Source organism: Malaya genurostris, chromosome 2, assembly GCF_030247185.1.
Source record: "Malaya genurostris strain Urasoe2022 chromosome 2, Malgen_1.1, whole genome shotgun sequence".
Taxonomy (NCBI): Eukaryota; Metazoa; Arthropoda; class Insecta; order Diptera; family Culicidae; genus Malaya; species Malaya genurostris.
Window position 1 is genome coordinate 329,622,217 of NC_080571.1, and position 13,023 is coordinate 329,635,239.

Sequence of the window (13,023 nt, forward strand, 5' to 3'; positions counted from 1 at the left end):
GCAATTCAAAGACTTTTGGCATCAAAATTTTCTTTTCGATTTCCGAAATTTATTGTTCCCCCACCAGCAAGAGCACAGAAATTCCGCGAAAGCAAAACTCGACCAACCAACCCCGGCCTCTTCTTAAGCTGTGGCCTCAAAAGTCGTAAATAAATTAAACTTCTTTTAACTTACGACAATCACTTTCGGAACTAATTTTTTATCGATTATCGCTTCTCATCCAACTTTAAAAAACTTGAAACCTGCTCTTTTGGAACACGAATTTGTAAATATAATTCAAAGCACCAATCCCAAAAACAATCTTTTCAGAAGTAAAATACGGTAAAAAGTTAAAATGAAATTCACACTGAACAAAGAACATCTACAATTGCAAACTATGCGAAAAAAAAGAAAGCAAAAACTCTGGTTTGTAATGTCTTCAATCATCATGCCCCCATCTGGAATCGATTGCCTAATAGTTTTGCAGAGGAAAGTAGCAGTCCCAGGCTGTCGAACACGAACGATCGTTGAGAATAATTTAATTTACCTCTCCAGCATCATTTCATTTACACCTTCCACACAAGCAAGTGGCTCGAAAGTAGCACCAGCGTACCAACCATAGAACGAAGGTAAAGCTGAGCTCGTCGACTAGCCATCTCTAGACCTATTCAATGAGTTTGTGCTAATTATATAAAGAGTGTATGACTCTCAATTTTCATAATTAATGACTTTAACTATCCATTTCCCTGTTTTTCTTGCGCTCATTATGGATGCCTTGTAGACGAGATTTTTCACCCATTTTCGCATACAAGATCAAGCACACCATCTGGCACTCGGACAGTTCCTATTTAACGTGGTGATAATAATCCCCTTAGACATTCAAAGATGCACAGAACCCACCTGCAGCTTAGACCACTGTATTCGGCCAATGCAACGCGATGAATTACGCCAGGCCAGCTTTGCTCCGTAGATCAGCTCGGTCTCGGACAGATTGTACGAGCCTTTGGATTCCATCTCCTTCTGAACCTGCTGCCATCGCGCTTCGTGGGCGGGTGATTTCAGTCTGTGGAAAAAGTGCAAACAGGAAATAATGAGTAAAGAAAGTGACTGAAACAACGGTGAGCATTTTAAGAACCGAACGAAGTATGATGACGAAAAAAAACTGTCACTATTGCATTTCCACTGAAGTTTGTGATAAAACTTCAATCACTGGTCGGATTAGTCGAGAAGCTTGTCGAAAACGGCAAAATGTGCAAAGACATCGTAGGAACAGGGTTTTTACTTACTTCCGAATAACACATTGTAGAGAGTGAAAAGAAAAGAAAAAGAATTCCTAACATGTTGTTTATGTTTGTAAATATGCTAGAACAGATTTTTATCAAAAGGTTTAGTTTTTTTTTTTTGCAGCATCATAGACGAACAAGCAGTCGATCATTTGAATCGTAAAACAAATCCATTTTGTCGTGAATACGACTTACTTTACTATGAAGCGCTTTTTCAAAATTTACCCAGTACCAGAGCTAATAAAAGTCATATTCATTAACTGAAAAATAGACGAAAATGACAAGAAATTACTGTCACTCTCAGCTTCGCTTGCAAACTATGAGAACGAAATCCATGTCCAGTCAATGACATAAGCGGGACAGTAGTTTCAAAATTCTCGGTTAATTTTTCAAAAGGGCGTATAAGCAAGTGACAGTTTCTCTTTGTTTACTTTCTCTTCTATTAATTACCAAGCGGTTTCCACGTTTATCACTCAACTCTTTGCATGAAATGATACCCGAAACTTTCGACTTTCAAACAGAATAGTGATATCAAAGAAAATCTTTTTAATCACATCACAATAATCGAAAGAGAGTGATTAGAGAGAAACTGTCACTTGCTCAGTGCCGGTGAAAGAGGTGGGTACGGTGGGTAGTACTACCCACCCGAAAATTCCAAAGGTGGGTAATTACCCACCTGAAATTTCTAACGAAAAATGCGGGTGGGTAATGTCAGAGACATAACTGGATTCCGTGAATACGAAAACAACTGACATGTACCTTAACACTTCTGAATATTAATTAGTTGATCAATTGTATGAATTATGCATTCCCCTTTTTCACATTTTTCGTAAAAACATAGAAGGCTTCACTTGATCTCGATTACTGTGACTTTCACACAGCGAAAAGTGCTAATCAAACTGCTCTAGATTTGCACTAAACTGAGGATATTTACCTTTGATTTGCGAAGAAGAAATCCTAATAGTACTTTAGAAAACTTTTAGAGCCATTAGAACGGCTGATTTTGTGTGATGCTCTCTGCCGTTTTCCCCTTCTCGTTGTTTTTTCACCAATGCAAACGACTAGCAGCTGTGACGAAATCGCTCTTGTCGGAAGCGAAACTAGCTTTGCAAACGATACACAATACATCTGCTCGCAGTGGCGATAGAATCCAAACTGATCCAATTTTTGTTAAGAGGTTTCTTTTTACGTGATTTCGTTTGTAGTTTTTTCACTAATGGGCGGTTGGTAGTTAGATTATATAAATCCTTCTACAGATCACTAAGCTATGAGATTTCAAAATACGAGAAAGGCAAACGCGCCTTATGATTTATCCTCTTTGACTCTCGTTTATGCCAAACATTTCAGAAAAGTTTAATTTTGAATTATTTGAGATTATGTCACACAACTGAAAATTTTATCATATTTCCGATGACATGTAGCAATTTTTTTTTTGTATTTCCGATGACATGTAGCAAAAATTATGTTGATTCGTTAGATACAACAAGAGATATTCACGATCAAAACTTATCACTCTCTCAGAGGGTAAATTGTGAAAAGGCGCCCCATAGTAAAGTAAGTCGTATTCACGACAAAATAATAGTAATATTAGTATCATTTATAAAAATGAAAATAGTTTTATTGTAACTGAGAATAATAAATAAAATCAGAATTATAAAATGCTAGTACTCAAGGTATAGCAAGGATGTGAAGATATACAACAAAAAGGTGAGGCGTGACAATATTCATTTGAGCAAGAAGAAATCTTTTAGTGACTTAACTTTTACCTTCAACCAAAGGGGTCAAGTTTAAGCATGCAAATCACTCGAGTCTCTGGTATGCCGGAAAGAACCGATAAAGGTCTTTTACCATTTACTATACGAACCGGTAAAAGAAAAGTTACCAGAAGTTGTCGGTTTCTACTTGCGACAGCATTCTTATACACATTGAGTTCTCCACTGTATGGATATTTTTCTCAATCTCTATACAGCTAGTTGATCATCAGAATGAAAGGTTTGGTTTATGCCCCCAGTGTCACAGCGTGCTGGCTGTTTAGCCTAAGTTGTAAGCGGTATTCAGTAGCGCTGCACTCACCGCAACCTGATGGAAACCCATTATGCTATTTTTACTTTTTCACTATTAGAGATAGTGAAGAATTAATTTTGTACGAGAATGCAGCCGCAAGTAGAAAGTAACAACTTCTGATAACTATTCTTTTGTCGGTTCGGATAGTAAGTGGTAAAAGACCTTTATCGGTACATTCCGGCATACCAGAGACTCGAGTGATTTGCATTGATGAGATGCTTAAGATCAATTCCTCTTGCGAAAGTTAAGATTTCTGCTTGCTAAATTCAACCTTGTCACGTCTCACCTTTCCATTCTTTATCTTCACATAAATGAAATCACTCAAAATCTTTGGACGTAGGATTGCGTCTTTGTTTTCTATACCGGGTACAAATTCGAAATATAGAAGTAAAACAGTGGTTATGTTTTGAACATCTACAACTCAACCACGAACAATGTCTAATTCTTCTTGTTTTTCAAACCAAATTCAATGAGTGCGTTCGCATTTGAGAAAATTTCTCACAGAACCAAATTCAGTGTCGAATCGACTTGCACTCTGTGCGGTTCGATAATGCCGTAGAGAAGGTTGCTTCCACATCGTCCTACAAGTTCAGGCACTAATTAGGAAAACGACATTTCTTGAGCAAAATTTCTTTATTTATTATCTAAATTTTTTATATCATACTTATAGAATGATTTGTCCATGGCCTTATAATAGGCTTCAGTTGCGGAGATGACTCTCTCAGATCATCAAATGAAAAGTAGTCGCTGGGGGCTATATTATTGAGAATATGGTGGGTGAAGAAACAGATCGGTGCCCAATACGTTCAATTCGGCCATAATTTTCATTGACTTGTGGCACGGTGCATTGTCTTGGTTAAAGATGATTTTTTCTGCTTCACATAAGGCCGTTTTTTACGATTCCATACTTCAAACGCATTAATAACTCCTAAAGCATTAATAGCTAAAAACTTTTGTTGGTACTTTCTTTTCAAGATAGTCGACGTTAATTATACCTCGAGCATATAAAAACTTTCGCCATACTTGTTGCCGCTGCCTGTTGCGTTTTCCCCGTCTAAATGTTGAAATAACTCCGGTGAAAATCCATGTTTCGTCCACTGTTCCATACCAATGCAAGAAATCCTTTTCATTGCGACTAAACAGTGCCGACTAGCTTTCTGGGTTATTAATGCGTTGTTGCTTTTGATAGATTGTGAGCGAAGTATTTGGAAAAGATTTTTTTTTATAAAAGCACTTCCAGTTCAGTCGGACTTTGATTTTGTGTTCATCCATAATGATTATCAAAACTTGCTCACATTTTTTCCCGGATGACTGCTTAATTTGGTCACGTTAAAATCAGAATACCACAAATCTTTGTTTTTAATCTGAGTGCGGGTAACACTTCTTAAACCATTGCTGGACTTGCCCGGTTTTTCCTTATAGGAAGGAATGGTTTATCAATAAACGGAATTCCTTTTTTTGTAAGTTTTCGTAAATCAAAAAGTAACGTCACTTATATGTCGGTAAGTTTAGTGTTTGTGGTACGATTGACGTGAAAATTCGACACTTGTCTTCAGAACGATGATGATAGTTTGACATTACAAACGTCATCTCAGTCGGTCCCGGGGCTTTTTTTGTCGTGAATACGACTTACTTTACTATGGGGCGCTTTTTCAAAATTTACCCCCTGAGAGAGTGATAAGTTTTTGATCGTGAATATCTCTTGTTGTATCTAACGAATCAACATAATTTTTGCTACATGCCATCGGAAATGTGATCACAACTTTATGATAAAATTTTCAGTTGTGTGACATCATCTCAAATAACTCAAAATTAAACTTTTCTAATCGGTTGTGAACGGTATATCTACACCAACCCTCTCAGTATCTCATCCACAGACAACCGGTCAGCGTGGAATTAGATGACGTCAGAATTCGAATTCAACTCGTCATTACTCAACACGAACGCCTTCATAAAAGGTTCTTTCTAGAACCACCATTATTTATTATAAATAACTATGAAAATTACTTCGTAATATTTAATAGTGTGGCAGAATGTTTGAATGAAAAGGAATTCACACAATCGATCAACTGACTAACATTCGGAAGTGTGCCAGTTTTATTAGTATTCACGATATCCAGTTATGACTCTGACATTACCCCCCCAGTTTTTTAACAATGTGCTATGCACATCAGCGGCAGGATTTGTTTTGTGCACCGTACGATTCGCCCGGGTTTGCGGTTCAATGCATACGGCGCTGGTCTTATAAGCAAGTTGTCATATGTTCGAGCCCCATTTGACGTGGAATGATTCATAGTGTCAGTAGGATCGTAGTACTAGCCATAAGCCTGTATGCTAAGAATCGGCTGCGAAGTCCGTTAAAACAGAATAGCCAAATTCCTTAGAAGGAATATAATGCCAAGACATTGCTTTCGATTCATGCGAGACATCTTTCACCATCAACCCTCAACCAACTAAACGATCAGGGTAACCAAAATTCTCAAAGAAATAATTTCGAAAATTTGCAAAAACAAATAAGTTTATACGGAACCTAAAAGACTGCTGACTTAATATTCCAAACAAATATTGGCAGAAATTTTGTAGTTTGATGTTGCATTTAACCCTTAAATGCGCAATTTTGTTGTACAACAAAATATCGAAAACGCTTCAAGCTTCGAATTTACGCGTCTCATGCAAAGTTACATCGAAACAAAATATTATTTAAAAATCGACTAAATAATACTTCAAAATAGTGGGTCGTTCTCCCCGGTACGAATAATTACCCACCTGGGCTTAATATGTTTCACCGGCTCTGCACTTGCTTATACGCCCTATTGAAAAATCAACCGAGAATCGTGTTTTTTCTTTCGATTGCCCTTTCAGTCATTTGCAGTTTTCAGTGAAAATCCCATAGTAAGCTGTGAGAATTAAAAACGACAGAAAAAAGTTCCACAATAAGTTTTAACTGTTGCTGCTCGAATTTGTAGTAGTTTTGGTTTCCAAAGAAGTTCTGGGATGTAATTATTTCGATTTGTCATATTTTAGTCACTTTTTATAGCCAAGCGTCACAGATTTTCAATACATCGATGAAAGAATGAGAATTGAAATTCTGCTGTTGCTACCTGAAGATGTTAATTTGGTTTCGTCTTGTCACAGAGGAAAGAGTGACGTTGGCAATTATACTCTCTCATTTTTTCGATGAGAAACGAAAATGCTTCGTCTCTCTTCGTTTGTTCTGGTGTCGGTCATTTACGAATGAGACAGTAAAACATTGAAAATGAGACTGCTGGAATGGTTTCTTTCATTGGGAATGCATGACAATTTTAAGCTCTGCCCAGTACAAGAATGGGTAGAACTCAATCGTGAAAATCTCTTGTAGTACTTAACCGAAAAACATAGTTTTTCCTACAAGCTATCGGAAATATGATCAGGAATTTGTGATTAAATTTTCAACAGTGTGAGATAACCATAAATAACTCAAAAACATAGTTTTCTAAAACTTTTGAAAATAATAAAGAAAACTCATCACACTTGCTTGCATTTTTTGCACCATGACAACGGATTTGAGGTCAGATACATATCAGTCCTGATGTACTACTGGATGAGTATAAAAGGTAAACTTTGATCGAAAATAATTCAATTATTGCATTAGACGGAACTGGATGTCGTGGTGAGGTTCTTCCGCAAATATCAGTAACAACAAACCTGGAATAAAGCGTCAAACGCTCAGGCCGTGCTGCTCTCCTTTGGACACAAATCGCATTCAGCTGCTGAATACTGGATCTGGACTCTGAAGCTCAGTTTTGGATTGATTTAGGGAAATGAATTCTAAAACTGAATTCTTCTAATTGAAGTTTAATTTAAGGTTTAGAAGTAAATCTCAAAATTCAGTTTCATTTAAGAATTTAGTTCCAGAATTCAAAGCTTGCATGCTAAAGACTGTCCCAGAAAGTATGGACGCACTTTGATTTCGCTGTAAATAATTCACAAGTGTTAGATATTCAAATTTTACTCGATATACTGACAATATTAAACTACAACAACAGAATATTTTTCTCAACATTTGCTACTTCCTCATTAAATTCTGTACAGACTTCTTGGCGACAAGTTTTGACACTTTTTCCAATCTTTTTCGAACTGTTGAATGGTTTCGGCTGCCGAGACATGTTTCCTAAGATGTGCCTTCGTTAATGCCCAAAATTCCTGAATTGGTCGAAGTTGTGGGCACTTTGGTGGATTCATGTTTTTTGGGACAAATGTGTCATTTTTGGTAATATACCATTCTACCGTTGATTTCGAGTAGTGGCAGGAAGCAAGATCTGGCCAGAAGACAGCCAGAAGAAGTTATTGTGAACATTGCTTGATGTATATTTCGCTGTTCATTGAAGCAGTGGTGATGAAGGGTTTCGAAATCTTACCGCAGCTACAAATTGCTTGCCAGACTTCAATCGATGTCTCGGACTGGTTTAACACTTGCTCTTCTCGCACCGTATAATATTGTGGTCCCGGCAAGGATTTGTAATCGAGTTCCATGTAGGTTTCGTCGTCCATGATTATGCAGTTCAAATTTCCAGCAAGAATCGTATTGTACAGCTTTCGAACCCTTAGCCTGATCGATGCTTCTTGTTTCGGACTACGTTTTGGTTGTTTCTGCTTCTTATAGGTTCGAAGATTCAAACGTTCTTTAGCACGAAGAACATTTGACTTCGAAGTGCCCACTTTTTTGGCCACATCCCGAACTGAAACCTCCTTCTTTTGCTCGAACGCCTTCAGTATACGTTCATCCAACTGAGGGTTAGCAGGACCTTTTTTCGACCCGTTTTCGGTATATCCTCAAATGTGTTATCCTCACCGAACTTCCTGGTTGCATTTCGCACGACTTTTTCACTTATTCCTTCCATTTTTGCTATCTTTCTCAGTGACAGTCCGCGCTCTGTGCACCATTTGTACACAATTTTTCAACGTTGTTCTACTGAAAGTCCACGCATTTCGAAACAAACTAATGAAAACGAATAAACAACTGCACAAGTGGTTAGAGAAGAGTGTAAACCACAGGACGCAGCCATAAAAATTAACTTTCTGGGCCAGTCTTTAGAACTGGATTTCGGAGCTAAATTAAGTATTGACATTGATTTGTTCTTCATGATTAGAGATACCACTTACTGGTCCAGTTTCGAGTTGGACGAACCGGGTTTTCTGCCTCTTCCTGGTAGCTCATCCAAAGAATAGTGTTCCTCAAACTTATTAATGATGGTTTCAACACTGGCATGATGAATTCCAAACCGCTTCGCCAATTTTTGCATAGTAATACCCTTCTCACTTAGCCATGTGTCCAGAACCTTAATCTTCACTTCCTTTTCCATACGCGACATTTTGAAAACGCAGAATTCAACCGCACAAACAAGTAAACAAACGAATGCTGACAGCCAAATGCACAGCATGATGTGATCTGAGCATAAAAAAACCATCAAAAATACATGTATACAACACAAATATATGTGGATAGCTTATTTTTGATACACTCCTTATACGAAGTATGTTAACCGATCATTCCGGTTGGTTCAGGTTCAGAGCTCAGTTCCAGTTCCGGTATCAAGAATTCAGTTCAGTATTGAATCAAATGCAAGGCTTTCGCAGAGCCAGTTTCTCTTCAAAGAAGATCGATTGCGTCATCCTGCTGCTGGTCGTTTGCATTGGAACAAAATACAACGAAATGTGTATTTTGTTCCAATGCAATATTAAAAATTAAAACCATCATTAACAGTGTTTAATATCGTAGAGAACAACACAACTTTACCCTTCTGAATGCTAGAAACTGCTTTTTTTACTCTCATTTGTCCCGCGTTATTTAATTGTGTGGAAAATATTTGTCACCAATAAGTCAATCTTTAGTATAAAAGCGCCATTACAATTGAAATGAAGTAGAAAAAATTTGCGATATTCAGACAATCAACTAATACGACCGTTTATCATTTTTATTCGTATTCACGTCCTCCATCTATGTCTGTGACATTACCCATCCGCCTTTTTATTCTCGTTTCGGTTCAGTTAGAACCAATCAGAAAACAAAAATAACAAGAGAAATTTTGTTTTCTGATTCTCAAGGCGAAATTTTGATATACAAGCTATTGGTTTTTACATTACAAGGTGAGATAAACAATAACAGTGTGAAGTCGCAATCGAGGTTTTAATTATTAAAAAGACAAAATTAATTTCAAACATTTCACATTATTCTAGTATTGAATTTATTAACTCTTTTCGCAACGTTTATGCGATTGGAAAAGCGCACTTTTTTGTATGATGTGGCCCAAGTTTCTTGTTTCATATGTTTCAAAACAGTAGTATTTGATAAGTGGAAACCGGAATTGAAACTTCTTAAATGATCTTGTCGTACAGTCAGTTGAAAAACTGGATGTAGAACTTAATCCATTAAGGTTTTTGAGCTGGTTTCACAAGCAGTAATATTATGAATTTTACATCCCTTACAAAAACGCGTTGAATCAATTATCTAACATATATAACAGAAATAACCGATCTTAAATAATTGTGAAACATGCCAATTATAACAAGTTTTAATTGCAACTTGGGCTCCCAGCTAACGTTTTGGAATTAACAACATTTAACATTAGTGAGCATTAAGGAAATTTAAATACAAAGTAACCATATTATGCTAGATGTTACCTAATCGCTTTGATCTTCCATTACGTTTCGTATCCTACTAATCACCGCATAGCAGCACAAATTAAACTGCAAATACCGCTCAGAAGTTCAACTTGAATCGATGAGCAAACTCATATGTTGTTTTTTCATTGATTCCACTCGCTCGGTGCCCTTAAAGTTTATCAATGAAACGGTTTTGTGAAGTTTGGTTTGCACGCTTGCTGCTCGGAAAAGGAAACGGGTGCAAAATAGTTGCCGCGAGTTGTCCCGAAAGTGCATTTTTTCGTGCGGTGTAAAGCAATGAAACGCTATTCACCTACTTTGATTGCTCGGTTGCACGAAAAGTGCACGAATCGAGCCAAACACTCCATGAGTGTTTTCAATGAAAAACGACAATAGTTTAGTCTACCTAAACAGCACTTCAAAACAATAATTGTCGATTCAAGTTAAACTACTGAGTGGCATAGGTAGTTTAATTTGAGTTGCTGTGCTACGAGTGTTATATCGGAGACATAACACATAATGGATTTTGACGGAACCTTGAGTAATCGCCAAAGAGTTTTAACTGATCGGTCCTTTTTAGAACCAGTAAATCAATCCCGAAAAACAGACTGTGGTATTTTATTCCTTTGAAGTAGGTAAATCGGCACTCAATCAAGGCAACGAGGGAATTATTTTTCCAATTTTTGATGGGTACCATTTGATCCACACGAGAAGCAATAACATTCTCGTGCGGATAAAAGATTCTAAAATAAGATTGAGGAACTGTTCGAGATTTCATCCAAACCAAACATTTTTCCTTTAAAACAGGGGCGGAAATAGGCAAATTTATTGATTCACAGTAAATAAAAACACAGAGAACAGACATCCAAGTAGAGATTCCAATAATTTAACGGTTGATTTTAAAAGTAATCACAAAGTAGCAATTCTCCTGCAAAGGCGCTTCGAGCAGCCCAGTAATTCCTTATGGGCTCTTGCGTTTCAGTTTTCATACAATGGTAATTCATGCGTGCAAAGTCGTACGCAACGGTGATTTTTAACGGATTTTTACTTGTATGCTTTACACAGCTTTTTAGAAAAAGTTCGTACTGGATTGGATGCCTGTTCTCGGTGATAAAAATAATCAGTATTATCTTTTTATATCACATATTTATTGTAGATATTATAATGAATTTTGAAACGAATGATTTTTGCTGAGATATTTTGGTTTTACTTAGAGTTTAAAAATGTCTTCATCGCTATGAGTATCACTGTCTGATTCGAAATTAACATTTCAAAACAGTCAGGCTCGTTTTAATGCTACTTTGTGTTCATTAAACAGATTTAAAGTTCAAATGGCTGTCACCTACGGTTCCGGCAATATAATGGTAAAAGTGACGTAATCATCAAAACTGATTACCGCTCAATTTTTTTCGGATATGAATTATCCGATATCAATAATTTTAGGTTCGCCAGGTGAGTGTATTTCGTCGGTCGCATCGAAATTCCATGTTTTGTGATGTGTTTGAAATTTATTCAGTAAAACCGTGGTGGTGGAGAAGTATCATCAGCAAAAAAATAAGTATTTAACTTGAATATCATACACGGAAGTAACAGTAGTGCAGGATTTTGTTACGCAAATTCAAACGCACCATTCAAACGCTGTGTCAAATGCTGCGCTCCTGTTACATCTATAAATCAAATTCATATCAAATAGGGTTTTATTGGGTTTAATCTAAATAGTGCTTGAACATAATCATCAGCATCAACCAGCTGGAAGTAAAACAAAGTCTTTTGTCGCTATGATCACTATTTGGTGTGGTATTCCTTTTAAATAATTTTCCATTGCGTATTGCTATTGCGCAATGAAAACTGTTAAAATAACATTATCAATGTGATTGCGATCCAAACTGATTATTCTCATAAACCCTTCATATAGCATTTATTTCCCTTCATCTAGTATTCATTTGATCGCGAACCAAACAACAGGTTCCGAAATCGAACACGGTTTGTATCAAAAAAGAACATGTATTGAAACTTCGTAAACCGTGCTGTAACGAAACCGGTGTTTTTGCCAACTCTAATGATAAGGACTGTTAAAAATGCTCCTGAAAATTACAAATTGACAACTTCCCCCAATTTGAGCACCCTTATGCATACAAATTTACAAAAATCATTTCTGTGCATGCCCCTTTAACATTCCTTATCACCCATCACTAAACTTCCCAAAGATACAAAATTGGCAATTTTCAACGATTTCAAAAGTCTTATTGATACGCGTTATCCTTAGCTAAAAATCCCTGTAAGATTACTGCTGTCACTAATTTTCACACTCCTCATCGGGATCAACCATTTTAGATGTAAATCAATCGGCACTCATGCCTGATCTTTCTCATATGTGATTTTCTTCCACAATGCTCAAAGCTGATCGTCTAGTGATATGATATGATCTTACCGGAATCAGTGATAATAGTAGCTCAAAATCATTACCGATTTGTGTGACGAAAGATCAGTATTGATTTTAATCGATGTGATTCAAAAATCAACTGATCTTAAAACGATTAGATGCAAAATCGGAAGTTAGATCTGTATGAAATTCAATTAATAATAACTTTGTTTTGAATCTAAGCTCGTAAGTGCAAGTGCAACTTATCGTTGAACCCCCTGTAAGTAGTTTTGAATACGAAAACCGAATTAATTTTTCATGTGCTAAAACTGTACTTGAACTTTTCATAGCAGAAAACGTTCAAAGCCATTTTAAGTGCAAGAATCGGCCAAAAACTCTGAATGGTATAACCGGATAAAATCTTAGCCGATACTTTCAGAGTGAATGTGTTGATTTTTGCATGAATTCTTTCTACGTGCTTCCCTCGGCTGCGGGATTCATTCCACATATTGAATGTTAATTATTTTTTCTAACAGATTCAAAGTCGTTTGCTGTATTGATCAAACATATGCGCTTGCAATCCACTATTTAACCTACAAGTTGTTTGAGATCTGAAAGTTTTTTGAACACTGGATATTGATGACGAACCTTTCATTTTAATCGAATTGCGACTGGAGGAATCGAACCTCGTTC

The 13,023-nt window shown here is 36.7% G+C and overlaps 1 protein-coding gene across 2 annotated transcripts in view; it reads right to left on the bottom strand.

Annotated features, from left to right (window-relative positions):
- Positions 1-13,023, bottom strand: part of LOC131431498 (nitric oxide synthase) — a 235,662-nt gene that overhangs the window by 90,297 nt on the left and 132,342 nt on the right. For both annotated transcript variants that reach the window (XM_058597255.1, XM_058597254.1), the window contains one exon: positions 880-1,042. In XM_058597255.1, coding sequence (XP_058453238.1) covers positions 880-1,042 — 163 coding nt within the window. The remainder of the gene's footprint in view (positions 1-879; positions 1,043-13,023) is intronic.